Source organism: Diadema antillarum, unplaced genomic scaffold (genome assembly GCF_040938485.1).
Source record: "Diadema antillarum isolate AM-2024a unplaced genomic scaffold, OU_Dant_1.0 seq00001370_RagTag, whole genome shotgun sequence".
Classification (NCBI taxonomy): Eukaryota; Metazoa; Echinodermata; class Echinoidea; order Diadematoida; family Diadematidae; genus Diadema; species Diadema antillarum.
The window spans coordinates 1,552,302-1,566,499 of NW_027272131.1; the positions used below are offsets into that span (position 1 = coordinate 1,552,302).

Consider the following 14,198-nt stretch of genomic DNA (forward strand, 5'->3'; position numbering starts at 1 on the left):
TTTAATGTTTGCAGTGAGATTTCTTTAATTCTTAACTCTCCCTAACAACCATGTCGAAATGTGTGCAGCCAAGTGAATGAGTACTGTTTGTAATGTTTTTATCTTTATGTCTGTTGTTGATATCTTAACTACCTGGTATTATTATTTTTATCATCAACATCATAAATGTGATTATTGGTATTATCAATATCATGATTATCATAATTATGATTTATGGCCATCATTTTTGTCATTATAGTTTCACCATCATCATTTCTATTTTATTCCACAGATTTTGAATATCACAAAATGCAGTAAATTCAAACCCATATTGACGAAAAAAAAAATTTGAAGAAGCATCACACAAACTTGAGCATGCTGGGCTACCTAGGTTTGTTGAAAGTCAAGCTATTGAATTTTGAGCCTGCAAATTTCCTCCTCTATTCCACCCAAGCACAATAAAAATTGATGAAAAGAAAGATGTGCAAGAAAGTGTGAAGAAATAAGATTAAAGAGTAGGAAATTATTTGGTTCATAAATGAAGAATCTTGTGTAAAAATGCAAGATTGTTTATTGACTAATAGTACAAATTCTGTGATGATTTAGTCAAATGGAATTGGTATTAGATTTGTGCCTGCGTGGAGCGTAAAAGTCAGTTGCTTCAAAAACAGACAGGTAGCATAAGGGTCATTGTAATATTGCAGACATGTCATTGTGAAATATACTTATTCTTTCTTTTGGTTGTCTCACTGTAACAATTTGTTGGAATGTTTCGGGTCTTTGCCGTGTGTGTTTTTCTCAGTCTGTATTAGCATGTATTTGTTTGTACTGAGAATGTTATGGAAGAGTCTTACAAACATTTGAGATTATTTAAAAACAAAAATGAATTGTTCATTGTAATGCTTTAGAATAGACCAAGTCACAATTACATTTTTTTCTTCACTTCCTTTTTAATTATTTGATATTCACCGGTGGATGCGTGGTTTTCGTTCGTTCGTTGCTCAGATTGTGTGTAGTGAGGATATCATGCCGTTGCCTGCCTATGTTTTTTTTTTTTTTCATATAATTATATACCAGATGCTTTATTGAGCAGAAAGAATGATGTATTCATGCCTGCAAGTCGTTCTGTTTTAATTTTGTTTTGTTCAGAAATGTGTTTTCTGCTCTGTGCAATTTGATACGTATGGTACCACAAGGTATATTTTAGGTGATGTCTACAACTTCTGTAGTGTTGCATAATGCACTTGAGAGGAATACAGTTTCTCTCAATTCTACCGTCAAATGTTGCTCTGGATGATTTTGTTACTAGCACTATGAAAGCCGTTTGTTAAAAGTCAGCTGATAATATTTATTATACAAGCTTTAGAAACATCAGAAAGACAATTACTCATCACTTATAATTATTTCTTTCATGCATGGTTTTGATCACCACACACCGGAGCACAGCTTACAAATTTTCTGTGCTCTCAAAAGGGTCAAGATGCTATTGTTTGAGAAAACTCTGCAAGGATGTTAGAAAGTGAACACATCATTTTCTTTCCACTCTCAAAGAAAGCCTCTAATTAATGCTCCACTCCTATACCATTGTAAGGACTATCGTGACAGCCTTTCCCTTTCCTTCTCTTGGTTCTGTGGGCTCCTCTTCACTTTTTCATCTGCTTTTTAATAATTGCCCGAGACTCTGATATATATTATATTTGTCTGCCTACTTGATCCATACAATGGGTACTAACGATTCTGACCATGACATAAAGTGTTGTAATGAATTGCATTTGCAACTAGTACTTAACAGACCTCATTATGGCGTAGATATCATGCCTAGATGATGACTTTGCAAAAATAGAGGCTGATCAAAGAGACCAATTTTGGCTCACGCAAGAATTGAAGCCACGCCAAGAATAGCCTGAAGTGAAACTCCACTGCACCAATTAAATTTTCAGCAAACTCTCTGACTGATTTTTCACAAACTCTGTGACAACTTACATCTTTCATAAAAGTTCAAGTCAATAGACTTCATCTTGTTTCTCCTCAAAACTAGGAGATAAACCAGTCTTGGCCATGTGACAGTGATTAACCTACCTTCCACCGAACTCCTGATTTGTTTGTTATATGGATTGTAACTCATTTGGAAACCTGTCAATTTTCTTGTTCACAATTCACAAGCCTCCATGCACTGATAAAAGCACACAGGATGCAAACTTTGTTCCAACTCTCATAGAGAAGGTACACTTTTGATATTGGAGTAAATTCATCTTCCAAATTCTAGACGGTAAAGAGGAAATTCCATGGCTGTGATGCCACATGACCAAGATTGCTACTTGGGGATTTTGTTTTTAGCAATGCCCTGATTGTTACTGTACTGATGTAATAACCAATATATTTCCTATTCTTTTAGTGAAGATTGTCCTTAAAAAATTATTACTTGTAATCAATGCGGCACTCAATGTTCAAGTAAATGCTTCATAACAAGGCACACAGTTTGTTTATTTTTTTCATTTATGTATTCACCAGTCATATTCTATTAGCTTAAAGCTCATTCCACAAGCACAGCCAAAACCAATATCTCATTTTCTCACTTCAGAAATTATTTTAGCACACCTATTTATGCCTATAGAGATAAATCATTTTGTTTGTTGTGTATGTTTTCTGTTCACATGACCCAACCTTTTGATAATCTAGGTGTGGAGAGAGAAATTGCCTTATGCATCTTGAATCTCAGAAAGCCTGCTGCCACATACCAGTAATGAGACCGGAGTCACACATACACGTATATCCTGATAAAACAGTTTACCAGGTTGAGAGTTCAGAAATGTAGTAATGAGTTCAAAATTACATCAAGTTTTACCTAAGGGACTACATATCGTAGCACACTTGTTGCCCATATATAATATACCACGGTGTAACATTCCTCCACACATGTAGCTTTTGAAAGGAGTTTGTCTTTGTTGGAGACATTTGCTGAAAAAATTGCCATTTAAGCAATATCTGGTCTGGGAAATGTTGCCGTAATATCATCCCATTAAAGTAAACTTCAGTTTTTCTGAGTCCTAATGAAACAAACAATGGTTGCTGCATCTTGTTATCTCCGTTCTATGTATACTAGGACTTGTCCGTACAGGTGAAAATTGAAAATTGAAATTGAATTGAAAACTGTTTTTATGCTTGTATGGCATTGGAGAGAGAAAAAAAAAAAGTATCTTAAATCTAGGATTCAATTTTGTGTGAAAATTGATTTTGTAATTTTGTTTAAAAAAATGATAATAATCATATCTAATCATCTTTCAAGACAGCAACTACAGTTCATGCGAGTCGAAATCTTCATTCCATGTTTATGTAGGCAGTCTGGTGCCACTGCACTTCAGCTGTAGTCCTTTAAATTCATAATGAAAGTGGCTGTATCATCCATTCCCCCCAAAAAGGAAGAAATGAATGCCCAGAATCTTACATGCACCTCATCATTTCAGTATGGATGGTAATTTTGCCTGAACAGGCACGTTGTTTCATATTTCTCCTTTTAAAGAGGCCATGCATGTGATAGTGTGATGTGGCATCAGATTAAAAAAGTGGCCACACACTTTTGCAAGCAGTGGGACGGATGCTATGACTCTGTCATGACGGTCCTTCCCACTAGAAGTCGAGGCTCTCCCAGGAGCTTCTTGTAAATGAATCAAACTGAAACTCCATTTTCTTGTTTGATGTGCGCTAGTTCTCAAAAGACTTTGCCGGGCAAAGAATGAAACTTTTCAGAGAGGTTCTTCACTGATGCTCATGCATGTGTATTGGATATGCCTGTTTGGTGAAGAATTGGAATGATGTGCCATATTGCGTTGTCGTGGCAGATTTTGACGAGGACTACGTCACCCCCGAGCCAGAGTGCTCGTCACCGCAGATGGGGCGACCTTTGCCCCCTCCCCCTGTCACAGCCCCGGAGCCGCTGTTACTGCTGAGCAAAGGTCTGCAGCAGGCCTTGGAGAATCGAGCGCGTACCCGCGACATCCCACCGAAGTCTGTGAACAAGAGGATGATGACGAGGCAGGCATCGATCGATGAAAGCATGGATGATGACAAACCAGGTTTAAGGTTTGTGTCAGAGTCTTCCTTTTCTTTTGACGTCCCTGATCTTTCAATTGTTTGGAATAATCATATTATGATAATATTCGACCTTATAGACCTTGAACCCCCCCCCCCATCCTCAAAAAAAAATCCTCGGCCCGTGCTTTTTTTTTTAGCAAAAGTCTCTGTTTGGATTAATTCTTGCCATGACATTAAATCCAATAGTCTTTTGACAAATATTCAAATATACCCTTTTGTTACGCAAAATTTGACTTGAGACTACATTGTACTTTCACTGTGACATAATGTCCGATAGGCCTCTTGTTACATTAGATTTTCCCCGTCCCTGGTATGATAAAGCTGGTCTGAAGGGCGTCAGTTTGTCCAGCAACAAGTGACAGAATGCAAATATGCCTCTTCTGAGTATGGCCGTACAAGTTGTATCTAACTATTGTATTTTTACATTTGTTCCATTCATAGTCAAGCTCATGATGTCTTTGTACTCAAAAGGATGATAAGTATACATCCATGTTTAACTACAATGTAGATATCACATGTCATTTTTATGCATGAGTTCATATTTAATGTTTTTATTACTATCAATGTCCCTTTGTTACCTGTATTGTCAGCAGAAGAGGACCCGAAGGCAAGAGCTTTAGAAAGAATATCACTGAGAGACCACACCTGCCTGCCGAGGTAAATATCATACTTCTGGGTATGATGTAATATTCATCTGCATAAATGTACGTGACAGATAGCATACTCCAACAGACACCCAGTAATGAACATACAAGCTGACACGCTTTTGTGAAAAGTGAACCTGTTTTGTGCCTGTTTTGGTCCATGGACTGAATGTTAATGGCAGAGTTGATGTAAACTGCCTTTGTGAATGTGGGTCATGGTGTTTGGTTGGAAAAAGAGACATGTCACTCATGTGATGTTAAGCCGTTGAGGACAAGTCCCGAGTATACTCAAGTGTCTATGGGAAATGCGTGTTGTAGCAAAATCAGCCCATCCTCAACAGGTTAAGAGGCATTCATGCTTCATGCTTGGGTTTATGAGAGCCTTACTTAGCAATGAGAGTATCATAATTGTATTGAAACTTGTCTGATTACATTCCTACATTGATTGTATAACTTGTCACATACCTGTACCGTATGTAATGCTGTTTTCTTTTGCATGTTAACACATTCAGGACGGACTGATTTTGCTACAACACGCATTTCCAGTAGATGCTTGCCGAGTATACTCGGGACTCGTCCTCAGTGGTTAATAGTAACTTTGCATAGTAATAGTAATGTATATCATTAAATTTGTTTATGTGTGTGTAGTTTTTGCAGTGAACTGACTTAGAATGAGATTAAAAAATCTATAGAGGCTGGTTCCTCAGATTGCTTCTGGCTCCAGCTTATCTCTTACCTGTTCTTTGCCCTCCCCCACCCTAATTTTAGCAGGTGCCCATCAAGCCTTTGGTAACCTCCAAGCCATCTGATGCCAACAAGCCTGCCACCAGACCAAAACCAAAAATTGCTGCCAAGCCGCCTGTCACCAAGGTAATGGGAAGTTTCTCATGTTTCTCGCTCCTTCATGCTCTTATTTCCATTCATTTCTTTGTCTCAATTTCATCTCACATGTCAAAAAGGATATGTAGAGATGCAAGAAGTAGCATACCTGACAAAGAAAATGAATATTGTGTAAATTCTTTACTCAAGGGTCCTCTGTTAAACCATGATATGAAAGTGAGATTCATGGAAGTGTGAATGTGCTTTGTAGAGAACAGTGCCCATAAGGCATTTTAATCTAAGAGTAAATGTATGGATACAGAAAATTTATGGATCTCTTGAGAATTAGCTAGTTTTGTTTTTTGTTTTTGTTTTTAGTTTTGTTTTTTTTACCCGTTGCATGTACCATACCCCAAGCCTCTCTTTTGAGGTATAGCCGTGCATGTATAAATGTGTGAGTAGCATACTGCCCTGTATTGTTTATGATTGATTACAGTTTATTAACTCTTGTGTCTGTGAGTAAATGTCAATTGATCAATCAAATTTATTTTGGCATTGTTGAACGTCAAGTCAAAGTGCTTTAAGTCATATAATGTGACATTTTTTTTTTTTTTTTTTTTTGGGGGGGGGCGGGGGGATGGGGGAAGGAGTGTGAGACAGAGTTTGTTTAATGTGAAAAACTCCTCTTGTTATCAACTACTACCAACTGTAGTGTATAGAAAAGGCACACCTCTCATGACAGAGAAATAAATTATCAAATTGAATCATCATCAGGTGTATTGCACCACTCAGGACACAATCCATTTAATGTCAATATAAGATACGATGACCAGTAGGCCTCTGTGTCACCAAGCCTGTCAGCAACAGTTCCTTGCATAGTCCATTATCATTATTTTTTGTTGTTGTTGTCAAGGTTGCCTAGAAAATATAAACAAATCAAATCTTACAAGGGATGAGTTTTAAAAGGGTGTGTGCAGTTCTGGTCGAGGTGAGGATTTAGCTTTTAACGTTTTGTGAGATATTCAGAAACCACTCTATGAGATATCAAAGAGCATGCAATTCTAAGGGGTATCAAAAGTTTATTTGATGAAAATCGGTTTTGAAATGGCTGAGATATCCAAAAACAGGGTGAAACAAAGAGATCCTAATAAAAGGCGTGGCCTGTCGCCTTTTATTATCATCACTTTTTTTGATATCTCAGCCATTTGAAAACCAATTATTATCAAATTAACTTTGAATCCTTCTTAAAATTATATGTTCTTTCATATTTCATAAGAGGTTTCTCATTATCTCACTTTATAGGAATGTTCAAAACATGAATCCCCACCTCAACCAGTACTGTACAGTCCCTTTAACACCTGTTGTCATATTTTCATTATTCCACAGTCCCAATGGATTTGAAGTACATGTAAAGAATATCATTTCTGTTCAATGCTCCTGTGTTTGCCACCGCAATAAAAGTTACCATTATAGATTCTGTCCGTCCGCCCCTTAGCCTAAACCGCAGAGTGCTCCCGTGCCGGTTCCTCTCCTACCGGATGCAGCTGATATCCAGTCCTCAGACAAGGCGTACACGGAAAGGTATGTTTGCTTTTTCTTGTTTGTGTATGTATTTTTCAATTCTAATTTTTGATAAGAAATGCTGCAGTGTCATGGTTAAATGATAGTGTCACTGATGCATGAGTGGTACTGTGCTCTAAAAAGCAAAATGCAGCTCAATGTTCAGGTTGATTGAGATATCTAACAGACTAGTAAAAGTTTCATGAGAATCAGACGTAAAATGGGTGGAAAGTGATCAAATTCTAAAGATTAATATAATTTCATGTCATGTAGCAGTGATATATTGTTCACAGTTTAATACACAAACAGACAGAATCTTAAGGCCCATCTGATCACAGGGCATCATGTGATATCAAAGATGATTAAAGAACTGTCATAAGAATCTTCATTGTAATTATAGTAAGAGTATATATTTGACACTACTCAAACCATGCCTGCATCTCAAATCTGTGAATGGCAATGGCAAATGAATTGTAAAGGATACACACTTCATATTTGTATTTCACATAATTGTTGTTGCTGATATATATTCACATAAACCTGTATCATCACCTATAATTTATATATTACCTTAAACTTGTCCGATTGTCATATATCTACTTAATCAAATTTTGTGATAATCAAAATAAGTTATCGTGATCTTTCTTCAGTCTAATTTGTCAGATTTTGCTAATGAGCTTTACTGTTTTTAAAGTGTATCCCAATCTATTTTATAATCGACTCGATTGTAACATAACTGTGTTAGTCTTTGGCGTTTTGCCATAACATTTTTAATCGAGTAAACTGAATGATTCACAATCTTCATCTTAATCTCTATCCCAACTAATACAGGGTTGATAGCTATCCTTTTATTTTCTGTGTGAAGTAGCCAGTCAAAGGTCATGGGTCAAAGGTCAAGGTCAACTCTTCATAATTTCACTTTTTGTCCCCGCCGAACGAGTTCGAGCAGGGGACTATGAAACGGGCTCCGTACGTGTGTGTGTCCGTGTGTCCGTCCGTGTGTCCGTCCGTCCGTCCGTCCGTCCGTCCGTCCGTGTGTCCGTGTGTGCGTCCGTGTGTGATCAAAATCTTCAATTTGCTACTTCTCTGTCATTTATGAGCCAATTTTGATTCTGTTTGCTTTATATGATAGCACTACATGGGAGCTTTGAAATTTCTACACAGAATTTCAGTCGTGACCTTTGACCTTGACCTTTGACCTATATTGTACATTTTGCTACAAAATGCTACTCCTTCGCCATTTCTGACCCGATTTCGATTCCGTTTGCTTTATGTGATGGCACTAGGTGAGGGCTTTAAAACTTCTACACAGAATTTTGACCTTTGACTTCTTTGACCTTTGACCTTGATTTTTTGACCTATATTGTACATTTTGCTACAAAATGCTACTCCTTCGCCATTTCTAACCCGATTTCGATTCCGTTTGCTTTATGTGATGGCACTAGGTGAGGGCTTCAAAACTTCTACACAGAATTTTGACCTTTGACTTCTTTGACCTTTGACCTTTGACCTTGATTTTTGACCTATATTGTACATTTTGCTACGAAATGCTACTCCTTCGCCATTTTTAACCCGATTTCGATTCCGTTTGCTTTATATGATGGCACTAGTTGAGGGCTTCAAAACTTCTACACAGAATTTTGACCTTTGACTTCTTTGACCTTTGACCTTGATTTTTGACCTATATTGTGCATTTTGCTACAGAATGCTACTCCTTCGCCATTTCTAACCCGATTTCGATTCCGTTTGCTTTATGTGATAGCACTAGGTGAGGGCTTCAAAACTTCTACACAGAATTTTGACCTTTGTCTTCTTTGACCTTTGACCTTGATTTTTGACCTATATTGTACATTGGCTACAAAATGCTACTCCTTCGCCATTTCTAACCCAATTTCGATTCCATTTGCTTTATGTGATGGCACTAGGTGAGGGCTTCAAAACTTCTACACAGAATTTTGACCTTTGACTTCTTTGACCTTTGACCTTGATTTTTTACCTATATTGCACATTTTGTTACAAAATGCTACTTCCGGCGGGGACATATGTTACGCACCGCGTAATTTCTACTTTTCCTTGTTCCCTCATATTCAAATGCAATACTTGCCCGATTTTTCTTTAAACTTGATCACCCAACAGAGATTCTCTGGGAAGTTTCTTGCCCAAAGGTCAATGATCAAGTGAAAACGCTAAATTTCATTTCTTTGTCCATATCTCGAATGTTGCTCAAGGTATCATCATGAAACGTAGTACATATCTGTACAGATGCATGTTCTACCTGACAGTGATTCTGTTGGGAATTTTAGGGTCATAGGGTCAAAGGTCTAGGGTCAAAGGCCAAGTTGAAATGCAAAAATTTTACCATTTGATAGTAAAATTACACTTTTTCTCCATACCTTGAAAGTTAATAAATGAATAGACTTATAGCAAAAAGACTCAAAGTGAAGTAAAAATCCTCAAATCCCCAACTACCTGGGCTCTTCTTAGCCAGTATAGCCATACATCCAATTAAACCTATTTCAAGGAAATTGAACATTCAACATGTTTGTGACAAACTTGTCTTTTCAATATTTTGCCAGTTATGTGAAACTCATGACACATTGTCAAGACATAGTAGTATAGACGTGGAATATTGCGAGAACATTAAGGCGGAGGCATACCAGTCGCCAAAGCGACATTTTAGTTATTTCTGAATTTCATGCTCGCCAGTAGTGTTTTATGGTCTCATGTCCTTTTTTGTCGTCCAGTCTTCTTCGTAAATACCGCATGGATGGAATGTACCTCATTCGCCTTGGATCGGAGCAAGGGCAGGTTGGTGTATTCTGCTCTTTACTTTCTTGATAGAGATTGGACATTGTTATGATGTCTCAGAGCACAGGTTTAATGGGAATTATAGAATGAGTAGCGAGAATCCTGCGATCTCATTGGTCGAGAGCTATGTGTTGGTTTTTACTGGCCGCACGCTAAGTCACAGTTGTAAACATGTTATCGCGCACTTGTAGCAAGAGTACGCGTACTTGTAACAAAGGTTCGCGCGCTAAGCAAGCGTTCGCGCACTCAGTATGAGATGCCTATTGGCTGAAACAACCATGCATCAGTTTTTACTGGATGCATGGCTGGCCGTGCGTCCAGTAAAAACTAATGCACGGCCGGCCATGCGTCCAGTAAAAACTGATGCATGCTCGTTTACGGCAAGCCAAAAGGAAATACATCCAGTAATTTTGTCATTGGGTAACACGATAGAAAAATGAGTTTTTGGCAAGAAAATTACCCATTCTATAATCAGATGACGCACATGTCTTTTCGTGCGTCAGTCGGAATATAGTGTGCATGCGGCAACTATGGAATTTAACCTAAACCCACTCGGCTTCGCCTCGTGGGTTAAGCATTCCATAGTTACCTTATGCACACAATTCCGACTGACGCACTCAGACCTGTGCGTCATTTGTATATTGGTAAATACAATGTGATCCTTTAAAGGGATCTTATATTGTTGGTTGAGACTTAACCTCAGGTTTCTTACATGTTCTAGATAATATAATGAGAAACCTTTAGTGAAATGTGAGAGAGCATGTAATTTCAAGAGGAATTCAATGTTTATTTGATGAAAATTGGCTTTGAAATGGCTGAGATGAAATGAGTCGTCAAGGAACCATTTCCCTGCTGTATTAAGAAAAATATAGTTTTTGGAGGTTTTGTGTAGCTTGGGAATGAGATGAAATTTTGACATACACTGAAGGCATGAAAAACTTTCTGTCAGCGATCCTAGCATCCCCCTCTCCAATTAAAAAAAAAAGGACAAAAATACACCAGGAGAAAATGAAAATTGTACACATGATACTGAAATCTGCAATAATGCTTTATGCATTGCATCTCATAGCGATTCTAATTGATTCAGCTTGTAAGTCTTTGCTGTAGCACTCAATGCAAAATATTTGAGAACATATGTCATCACTAATGCCTAATCAATATATGACAATTTCTGGTGGAATACTGTATATTGGTACACCCTGAATTTCCAGAACATAATATTTTGTGAATCGTAATGTGTGAGGCAATTTCACATATAGTTAAAGTTGTTATCAAGAACCACAGAGATAGAATGAAAGATAAGTTTTATCTCTTTTCAAGTAGTATTGACTTTGGAAACAATACATATTAAACTTGTATTGAATTTGTTTAAACTTTTGTTATGTTTTGTCACATTTCATTTGCAAATCAGGTGGCCTATAAAACCAGAGCTTCTCGCTATTTGAATATGTTTGTTTGATTTTCAGTTTGTTTCCCATGTCAAAAGTAAAGAAAATGTATGTTTTGTAAATGAATACATGTGTACTTGCAATTTTATCTCGCATGTACTATTTGGGCAATTTGTCACATCTTATGCCAAAATATGATTTATATAAATATAATAAATATGATTAATATACATCTGATTTTCTCAATGTGTGTCAGTATGTTTTTAGAGCTACACCCCTGCAAGTTAAACAGAAATAAAACGGCCAAAGGGTATTGTGGTGTGTACAGTTTATTTGCGCTTATCTTTTATGAACTGTGGTACTTCATGCTGTTTGACTCTTCTCTAGGATCAGTGAGATTGAAAGACTGATAATGCCCTGACACTGAAGCGTTTCTTAATGTCATTTCAGGTGCTGATGGTATGGGACAGTCAGAACACAAGATGCAAACACTACAAGATCTTCCAGGATCAGGTAATGGAACAGAGTCTTAGCCCTTCCTCTGCCAAATTCTGAACTCCCCCATACACTTTGTGCAGGAGTGACCAGGTTTCTGTAAGTAGTGGGTTAAATGAAGACCAAAGGTTAGGAGCTGTTGTGGCTCAGTGGATAAGATAATAGACTGAAATTTAAAGGGGATGGCTAGTAACTGACCAGTGGGAATTAGTGGGAATGCTGTGGGATTCATTTAAGAGTACATTATATATCTTGTGTGAAAATTGCTTGCTTCAGAACGGTCTCATATTCAAGTAATGTGCAGTTTAATGCCCCGTCACTGTACAAGCATGCTATAACTTGGAAACATTAAACTGCACATAACTTGAATATGAGACCATTCTTAATCAAATAATTTTCACACAACAATAGATACATAATGTACTCTTAAATGAATCCCACAAGAATCGAAACAATCACCCAGCAGCATTCCCACTGATTCCCACTGATCAGTTACTAGCCATTCCCTTTAAGGTCTGTGGTTCAAATCCCGAGCTGCAGCAGTTATGCCCCTGGGCAAAGCACTCTACATCCTCCATGCCTAGTCCTTTGGAGGGTATGAGGCATAATGAATCTTGAAGTGTTGTCAAGATTTGATTAAATTCTTAAATTTTTGAAACAGATTTGCATAGATCAAATGTTACTTTAAAAGAAACCAAAATGTGGAGTGAAATGTTGACTTTCTCCTAACTCTTGAATTTCATTTAAACTTTCATCCAATTTTTTTTTGCCAGGGACTACTCTGAGTGACAAAACACTTGGGTATTTTTAGAAGATAGGAAAATTTAGGCTCAATTGCTTCCCCCCCCCCCCCATGCCATTTATGTCATTAACAGTTTCTGAGCTGTAAACCAGTGTAAAAGAAGATTTTATTTCCCAATGTTTCATGCATACCTCTTGTTTGTCACTTGTATTGTAAAAAGATGCTTTATTTTGAAAATTGAAACTCATTGATGTGTATTTTCAGACCGCACTGAAGCATGAATGTGAGTTAATCCCTCTCAAACATTTGTAGCAACTTCACCATCCTCCTAAAATAGAAGAAACTACAAAATGAAACAAGAAATTAAATTATACAGTCAAGTAGATTTATAGGTAGGAAATGGAATACCCATTAATGTTTGCATATTAAAGGGAGGCAGAATTAATAATCAAGATTATCAATATGCATGTGTGAGCGAGCATTGATGGAGGTTGGTTTTTTTTTTTCTGCTGTCAAGATAGATGTTCAGTCTAACCTCCAGACTTTGTCCTTTCTACAGGATTCCAACCTGCATTTAGACCACAACCCCAAGTTTGACACTGTACTGAAACTCTTGGATTTCTACAAGAGCAACTACCTGCCAAACAGTCAACTGTTGCTCCAGAAGCCGTACACAGGATGAAGCAAGTAGTTGGACAGACTTCGGCATAAATCGCAGAAAGCATCCAGCCGTGACGGTGTTGAGGGCTGGAGAAACCCAAATTCTGATGCTTTGTGGATACTGATGTGATTCGCTGTGTGAGATTTCAGATACCAATAGTGGACGAGAACGTTGGCCAACCCGATGTGGGCAGGGAGGTCGCCTTCAGCGAAGATGATGGTAGTGATGATGACAACGATGGTGGTGATGGCGATGGTAATGATGATCGACGCTGCCGAAAGCTGTGACAGCCCAAAGCTGTGACAGCCCAATACATCCCGCCTCTCCTCCACCCGGCAACCAGCAGGGAAGGAGTGGGCTGTTGGATGAGGACGCGGATTATAGTCTACCTCGGTTTCACCACCCAAATCATATCTGTGAGGTCACTCGGGACCGAGACAATTTTAGCTTTACTCTGCAACGTCCATAGAATTTTCACACTCTCTGGGTGTGGTCTGTCAAAAGGCAACATTTCCTGGCACTGCTATAGCGCCCTCATAGTTTGTGCATCACTGGATCCGCTTTTGATTTAGAAAGCTGTGCAGGTTTTGGAAGATATTATTCAACATAAGTGACTAAAGTACAGTTTGGAGTGTGTTTCAACTACGTGTCATGTAGTTTTTAAAAGATCTTTTCTTCTTTTTTTTTTTCCAAATATGAAAAGTCTGTCACCTTGCCATGATAAATGCGAGGTGAAGATGTTACTTTTCCAGCCATTTGGAGCAGGGTTGCAATCGTAAACTTCTGCGTGAATGCACACATTTGGTAGGATTTGGTGGCCTTGTCAGTAAAAGGCGGATTTCGTCAAAGCCTGTGTGTGAGTGAGAAAGCAAAGCCCACATCCCTGTCTGGTCAAATTTCAAGGTTGCTTTCAGTGGAAGAGACAGGAGGAGAAAGATATTCAAAGAAAATAGGGAAAAGATATTATGCTTTCCTATATGATGAAAGTACCATATAGTCATTAGAGGAGC

General features: G+C 37.9%; 1 protein-coding gene across 1 annotated transcript in view; it reads left to right on the forward strand.

Annotated features, from left to right (window-relative positions):
• Positions 1-13,422, forward strand: part of LOC139708752 (SH3 domain-binding protein 2-like) — a 39,076-nt gene extending 25,654 nt beyond the window's left edge. Inside the window, exons 8-14 of the mRNA XM_071620687.1 lie at positions 3,819-4,059; positions 4,665-4,728; positions 5,487-5,585; positions 7,030-7,115; positions 9,839-9,902; positions 11,741-11,803; positions 13,087-13,422. Coding sequence (XP_071476788.1) covers positions 3,819-4,059; positions 4,665-4,728; positions 5,487-5,585; positions 7,030-7,115; positions 9,839-9,902; positions 11,741-11,803; positions 13,087-13,209 — 740 coding nt within the window. The 3' untranslated portion in view covers positions 13,210-13,422. The remainder of the gene's footprint in view (positions 1-3,818; positions 4,060-4,664; positions 4,729-5,486; positions 5,586-7,029; positions 7,116-9,838; positions 9,903-11,740; positions 11,804-13,086) is intronic.
• The last annotated feature ends 776 nt before the right edge of the window (positions 13,423-14,198 follow it).